General features: G+C 58.3%; 1 protein-coding gene across 1 annotated transcript in view; it reads left to right on the forward strand.

The window, feature by feature from the left end:
- The first annotated feature begins 313 nt into the window (after positions 1-313).
- FAM19A3 (family with sequence similarity 19 (chemokine (C-C motif)-like), member A3) overlaps positions 314-7,489 on the forward strand; it is an 11,214-nt gene continuing 4,038 nt past the window's right edge. The window contains exon 1 of the mRNA XM_009888470.1: positions 314-428. Coding sequence (XP_009886772.1) covers positions 314-428 — 115 coding nt within the window. The remainder of the gene's footprint in view (positions 429-7,489) is intronic.

The following is a 7,489-nucleotide window of genomic DNA, read 5'->3' on the forward strand; positions in this document are numbered from 1 at the left end:
GGCAGATGCGCAGGCGTTAGTGTGAACCCCCAGTAAGAGGTAACTGTCGCTCGTCTGTGCCACCGCTCTGTGATTTCTTCCTGTCCCGCTGCGGTGGCCGGTGCTGCTGAGCCTCTCCAGGGCGGTGGGGGAATCCCAGCGCGTGCCCTGCCCCCCAGGGCCGTGTCCCCGCAGACGGGTCACCCCGGTCCCCGTGGCCGTGCGTGTTCGGGGGCAGCAGCGCTGTGTGCAGCAGCATCGGTGTGTAGGGGCAGCACCTCCCGACCCTCCTCAGCCCCTCTCCCTTCACCCGTCTCTTCTTGGTTTTGGTAGAATGAGTGAGAGAGACATACAAAGCCTGAGCAAATGGGTTTTCGTGCTCACTCTCTGCCTTACCACGCTGTGGGGAAGACTGACGCTGGCCTCCACCCATCACAGAAGCCATTCAGGTAGGGGAAGCGGCGTCCTCGCTACGTGCGTCACGCTCCTGTGCGATCGCCCGGGGCCCCCGTGACACTGGTGGGACCTCGGGGTCTCCGTGGGATGCCCAGGGTGGGGGTGGCGGGGGCTGAGATGTTTGGTGAGGGTCCGTCCCTCGTTCCTGGGAGGGAGGACGAGCGCAGAGGTCTCGGGTCGTGGTGTGCACCGGCTGCGGGGGTGGGCGGGCGTCTCTCTGCCCGATGGCCTGGGGGACCTCGGTGTCCGGCCCCATGGCTGGGGTGCGGGCAGTGAGGATGAGCGTGCCGAAGGAGCGGGGCAGCATCCAGCAAACAGACACCAAGAGGCACCACTGTTTTGCCTCCAGCGCCGCTGTGACGGCCGTGGGATTTGCCCTCTGAGGGTCCGTGTGTGCGGGGAACTCCCAGGGCTGCTCCTCGGGGACAGGCGGGAACCCGGAGCCATAGAGCAGTGAAGCTGTTCCTTGGAGTAATGACCTGTAGATACCTAATGTGGGGCATTTAAAAGCTGTTTCTCGGTGAGCCTAACTGGTCTGAGGAGCTGAAAAGCTAGTTTCTTCAAGTTTGTAGCATAATCTGAGACACATCTATGTTTTCGGGCTATGACTGAGGTAATCCTTGGTCTGTGAACAGCCAAGCTGTGACTCTTTCCATCGAAGTCATAATGAGTGTCACAAACCACACTCGTTATGCGATGGATACTCTCCATTTTAGCCTTTCATTAGAATTACAAATTTTCAGACCTCTGGTTGTAAAGATCGTCTTGAAACACGGAACGAATATAAACTGCTGTAGAGCTGAAAGTTTGGCCGGAGAGCGCAGCCCTGGCGCTGGGGGTCGATTTGTTATTCCCAGCGGTGGCCCGGAGATCCCGCTCTGTGCGCGTATGTTGGAGTGCGGCTCTGTGCGATCGCTCTCGCTGGCGGAGGGGTTACGTGAGATCTGCCTTTTGTGAAGAGCAGCAGTTGGGGAGTCGCTCTCAGCCCTTCATGCCCATCCCCGCCTGGCGCAGGAGCCCGACGGGCAGTGCCGGAGGGGGATACGGTCCTTCTCTTGCGCATGGTGGGAGGATGGGGGGGGCAGGGGGTGGGAGGACGGTGTGGGGCGGCGCTGGGGTTGCTGTAGTGCCGGCAGAGCCGCGCCGCGGGACGGCAGAGGTGAGGGCTCGGAGTATGGAGCGAGCCTGGGGCACGTGCTGCCTGCACCTCGTGCCTGTGTTTGCAAAAGAAGGTATTTAGGGGTTAATTTAAAATTGTTCGTGCTCTGGGCTGACCCCACACCTAACCCTGTCCTCTTTCTGTCATTTTTGCTTGACAGTTAAAGCAGTTCTAATCCTGTAATCCCCATCCTCATTGCTTAAAACCAAAACGTATCTTCCAGAGCGGCCCCCTCCGCCAGCCCCCCAGCAGTTACCTGCCGTACCCTCTCTCTAACCTGTGGCGGGTGCGTGAGAAGGTAAAACTCCTCAGTCGTTCCGTTCCGGGAATGACTTTTTGGCACTGGCTGGGGACTCCCCGGGGTGGGGGCGCGGGCGCTTGCCCGCACTGCCCGGTCCAGGTCCCGGGGCCAGAGACCCCCACAGCTCCCGGCCGGAGCGGTTTGCAGGGGAGCTGCTGCTTTGGGGAGGAGTCGCACCAGGTGTTAATAAAGCAGTGACTCACCTGGTTTAAAGTGCGAATGCCCAAGGGTACTCGTGGGGTGTGAATTATGGATGGACCTCGCTCTGTGCGTGAGGAGACACTCAAGCACTCGTGTGCGCACAGGCAGAGATCTTCACTCATACAGACTTACCCACAGCGGACCAAATCTTGTACTTTTTACTCAAGCAAATTCTAACCCACAGCAAAGAGGGCGTACCAGGAGCAAATCCTTAAAAGTCTGACCCCGCTCTGTGTCTGTGTTAACACGGTTTCTCTCCGTGCGTCCTGGGTTGCTGGCACTGTAGGAATCCGCGCTGGCGGCCTCTCCTGGGTGGGTTTCCGGGGGCTCCCACCGGGATTTCTCAGCCTGCTTGCAGAGTTCGTGGGCTTTGTTTTCCTGTCGTCTGCTCTGTGCTTTTGCTTTGTTTGGGACAGCTTTCAGTAAAGGTTATGTTTGAAACACACTTTCATAAGGTTGTACTCTCAGTGGCAGTGACGTTTTTGTCCCAGGAAACCCGCAGTTACGTTTCTGCGTGTGGAGTTGATGAGGTGGGAACGGGAGTAGCTGTTCGGCGGGTGCCTGCCCGCGACCCCCGGGGTCAGAGATGCTGATGGATTGTGCATAAAAGGACAGACACATCCAGAGCTTTCAGCTCTTTAGAGCATTGCAGTTATTCACAGCTAAAACCAGGTGTGGCACCTGAAAAAGAGCGATAGCAGAGGAAGACCTTTAATGGTGACAGTGTGGCCACAAGGTTTCAGAGCCCCCAAACTGATGGATTTCTTGAACAGGGAGCCCACCTGCAGGCCCTCTGTCAGCCCTCCAGGGAAGCACTGCGCTGGAAACGTCGGGCTGTGGAAATGGGGTCTCACCACTTGTGCCCACCCAGCACATGGGGGATGCTGGTGCGTCCGGGCAGCGCGGCGCTTCCAGGGGTATGTGGTTGGATTTGAATAGCCACATGAATCAAGTGTGGAGATTAAGTCATTTGGAAATCGAATAGGAGACTCCTCGGTGAAGAATAAGCAATTTAATCCCCTGTGTAAGGTGGTGGGCTCTGCGCGATGAACAGCGCTTGCCCGTCTGCAGGCAGCTCCCGCGAGGGCGGCCCCGGCATCTTCAGACGAACCCCTCTGATGCTGATAGTCCAAGTGCCATCTTTGCCTTCCCTCACATTCATCACTCAACCCGGAGCAGAAGTAAAGACGTTTAGTCAGCTGGGATTTGCTTTCGGGAAATGAGGTTCTCCGAGTGAATGAAGAGCACCAATTTCTGATTATCTTGTAAGAAAGATTTACTGGTCCGCACGTCGCTGCTCAGGGCGAAGACGGCAGCTCTACAGCGTTTGTTTGTGAGATGCTTCTGCGAGATTCCCTCTCGCTTGGGGGAGTGTTGGTTTCTCCATCATGTGCAGCCTTTACAGCAAGGTGGAATATTTTCCTAAGCCCCTTCTTTCGACGAGGCAGAGGCCACTCGGGTGCGTGGGAAGCACCGCTGGGCGCCGTGGGGAAGGCAGGCTCTGTGTCGGCACTGTATCCTCATCCCGTAGCCACAGGGTGCCCGTGCAGGTTCATCCGTCGCACATGGCAGAACACTTTCAGCTCTCCTCGATGCGCTCCAGGCCTTTGGTGTTCCACTTGCAAGTGTGAAGGGATGGGATTTGCACGAGCAGTTCGTGGGTGTGCAGACACTCGCGCATCCAGCAGAGGGGCACAGAGCATGGTGGGGACTCTTGAGGTGACGAGGCAGTAAAAATCCCAATGGACATGCAGTGATAATGAGCAATAAAAACAAGCCCGCTTCTCTCCAAAACCCTCTTAAATAATACATGCGTCTGAGGCAGTAGTGATTTTAAGACTTTAATTATTCAGTGACTATTAGTAGTAGGGTTGTTGCAGGGCACGGGGTGCAGATCGCTCACGCCGCCGGCTGCCCGGGGCTGTGCTGCCCTCCGAGCCCGCGGCCCCGCTCCCCCCCGGGACTGGACCTCTGCCCCCTCCCGGGTTCTGCCCGTCCCCGCTGTGCTGCGCAGCCCCCGCCGGGCACCCGCACCCCTCTAACAGCACTTCAGCGCGCAGGAGGACGGGGTTTGGTGCAGGGGGTTTGGGCATTGCCTGGCACGCATCACATGCATTCAACTTCTCCGTGTTTTACAGCTCGCCGCCAGCAGCAGAGCGATATTTCACACTGAACATGTGGAGCCGTGCCCACACCTCCCTGAGACACACCAAATGTGTCATTTCGGGTTATGCCATAAAACCCCATGTTCTGCTGCTCACTTAAAGGTCAGCCAGAGTAGGACAACGTTTTTATTTTATTTTTGCATGCAGGATTCAAAAGCCCTGTGCTCTTACAATGCTTTTATGGTTCCATGAGATAAGTTGTTTGGTTTTTTTTTTTAACGGGTTCCAGTGAGGAAATACCAGTTAAATGGGAGGGAGAAGTGTGCCAGAATCTCTGGAACTTATGCCAGGCTCTCTGGGGCTTTTCTGTTCTTGGTGTTAAACACACCATCCGTCTGATTTGCATTTTCAGTTCTGTCTGGTTTGAAGTTTCCTGCTGCTCAGCAAAAGGAGAAGTGCCCGCAGGGAGCTCCGGAGGAGCCCATCGCTCTCCCTGCGCTCCAGCTCTTCCCAGGCGTGTGACAAACGCCCGGCGTGGCAGGAGCCCCTCGGCACCGCTCTGCTGCCGGCACCCCTCGGCGTGGGGCTGCTCATCTCTCCTGCGACGAGGAAACAGCAAAGTCTCCTGGCGAATCGCTCCCTGGGAATCACCGTGTCTGATGCAGGGGGATTTGTTTGTGTTGTTACGACCCCCCAAACTCCTGAGCTCGCTCGGGTGTCGGGGTCCATGGTGCTCGCGTCTGGCGTGGTCCGCGGAGGGTGGGCAGGGAGCGGGTGAGTCAGTTTGGTGTGTCGGGAGCTGAGATGCCTTACAGCAGGCGGGATGGCTCTGGCCCTGTGCCCCGTGGGCAGCTCTCCTGCTGGAACGCAGCCTGTGGCTCTGCCGGGAGCCGTCCCCTGCGGGGGGACGCAGGGTGCCCCGCTGCCGTGTCCCGCGCTGGCGCTGGCACCTGGAGGGGTCTGTGCAGGAGAGACGTGCCCAGGGCGAGTTTCCAGTGTCGCTGTGTCCCGGGGCAGCGTATTGGATGCTCACAACACCTTTAGGCAGATGAATGTATTTCACAGCCCAAGAGAGGGCTGAGTCCCGGGGTTCCCCGCTGCTCCCCCAGCTCTGCCGTCAGCAGAGCCCTTGCTGCAGGGCTGGCGTGCCCCAGGGGGGGCTGCTGCCGGGGGGCTGCCGACCTCCGTGGTGCGCTGCTTTGTCTTTGAGCTGCTCACGGTTTGAATCCCAGAGCAGAGGGCGGCGGGTGAGCTGGGACCAGCCTGGCTGGGGGCGATGGGGTGTCCGCCCCATGCACGGTGCTTCCGGTGGGCAGCACTGCTCGGGGCAGAGACAGCTGCTGCCTGCCCCCGCCAGCGGCAGCTGCCCCGGCTCCGGCTGGCTCAAAGGAAAGCTGTACGCTTTTGAAGGAAAACAAAGGCGTTCTGAACTTCTCTCTTCTGAGGCTCACAGCTGCCCTCCGCGCTCCCTGCACACCGGCAGACCTGCACCCCTGGTACAGCTCGGCTAATTGCAGCCCCAGGCTGGGTCCCGCAGGGCTGGAGCACAAAGCGGCATCTTATCAGCGAGAGCATCTCTCTTCTGCCACGGGGTTGAGAGCATCTCTCTTCTGCCACGGGGTTGAGAGCATCTCTCCTCTGTCATAGTGTTGAGAGCATCTCTCCTCTGCCACGGGGTTGAGAGCATCTCTGCCGCAGGCTTTGCCTTCCCTGAGCGGCCTGCGCGGAGGGCTGGGGGCAAGGTGTGAGCTGGAGGTGGATCGCGTCCGTCTGTCCTGCTGGGAACGCCTTCCCTTGTGTCTGCACACCCGCAGTCTGCCGGGACAGCCGCGGTTCAGTGATGTGACTGGCAGGGGCAGGGCGGGGGGCTCCTGTCAGGGCAGGACAGGCTCCGAAGCTGTGGGTCCACTGCCGCCGCGCTCAGCCAGCTGCAATAAGGCAGTGGAGAGGCAGATTTTTCTTTATCTCCGTGCTGCACCTTTTTGAGCAAATTAAAAGGGCTTTGGCGTGTTAGCGAACTCTTATTGCATGGCTGTAATGAGCGATTTCTCAGTTCTGCCTGGCTCTCCCTCCGCTGAACCTTTTTAAATTAGCTGAAAATGAGAAGCCGGAGAGCAGAAGTGAGAGGGAGCAGAGGGGTCGTCTGCCCTTCCTCCCGGGGAGAGCGCTGCTAACGAAGCTGTGCGGGGAGGCTCTCATGAAAAGGAGTCAAACCCACAAATATGTGTGAGTGCTGAGCTCGGAGGGTACAAAATCCCCTCTTGGGGGAGGGGGAGCTGCATTGGGTGCGCGGGGTGGGCGAGTGGCTTCTCGTGGTCCTGGACCAGAGCGTGGTGGGAGTGTGGGTTCGTAGTCAGCCAGAGCCACGGACCTGTGCTTATTCCTCGGATTATTTGAAAAATCCCATTAACCCAGAAAACAGGGCAAAGCAGTCACGTTTTCTCTGTAATGAGTTGCTTTCCTTCTCACTTTCACCAAATTCTACCAGTTCTGCATACAAAAGGAATGGAAATTATCATTAAAGCTGAATTATGATGGCATTTAAAAGGGAGGATAAAATTTATGGCCAGAGATGCTATTAGAAAGTACTTCCAGGATAGGTAATTATTATGGGCGGAAATGAAAGTGATGGTTCATTAAAAGAAAATGACCACGAAATAACAATAAATAAAGCCAAATTAAAGCCTTGGTAATTGCACGGCCCATCTTGCCCGTGTACCAGCGGACGCAGGGCACAGGGGTGCGCGGCTCCCCGATGGAGCAGGCTGTGAGGGGCGAGCAGTGTTGTCGCTGCCCACGTTCACGTCCGGACGTGGCCTTTCTGCACAGCAGCAAGCGTCTCTGTCCTGGCCCCAGGCCGGTGGCATCGCTGGAGAGCGGGTCCTGGGGCGACTCCTCGCGTCCTGCCCTTTCGTCTCCCGGGTGGTGCTCGCAGGAGAGGGGCAAGGGCTGCGATGGCTGGAGGCTGGCACGGCCGTGCCCCGCCGGCGCAAGCCGGGAGGTTGCACTTGGATCAGCGTTTCCCAGCAGTGATGTGAAAATGCTGCTGCGAGGCAGAGGGATTCCCCCTGGCGCCCGGGGAGAGATCCCATGTCTCTGAGCTTTCATGTGGGAAGGTGAAGTGGCTGCTTTCCAAAGGCGCCTGGAAGGCAGGCGGTGTTTGCTGGTGAGCGTGGGTACGTGCTGCCTCTCCCCAGGGACCCACGGGAGCGCTTGCCGGGATGCAGGCGGGGGGCGTCACCATCCCCGGTCCCCTTTGTGTGGCCGCTCCTGCCGGGCTGGGCAGGG

This window comes from Charadrius vociferus, unplaced genomic scaffold (assembly GCF_000708025.1).
Source record: "Charadrius vociferus isolate BGI_N301 unplaced genomic scaffold, ASM70802v2 scaffold1077, whole genome shotgun sequence".
Classification (NCBI taxonomy): domain Eukaryota; kingdom Metazoa; phylum Chordata; class Aves; order Charadriiformes; family Charadriidae; genus Charadrius; species Charadrius vociferus.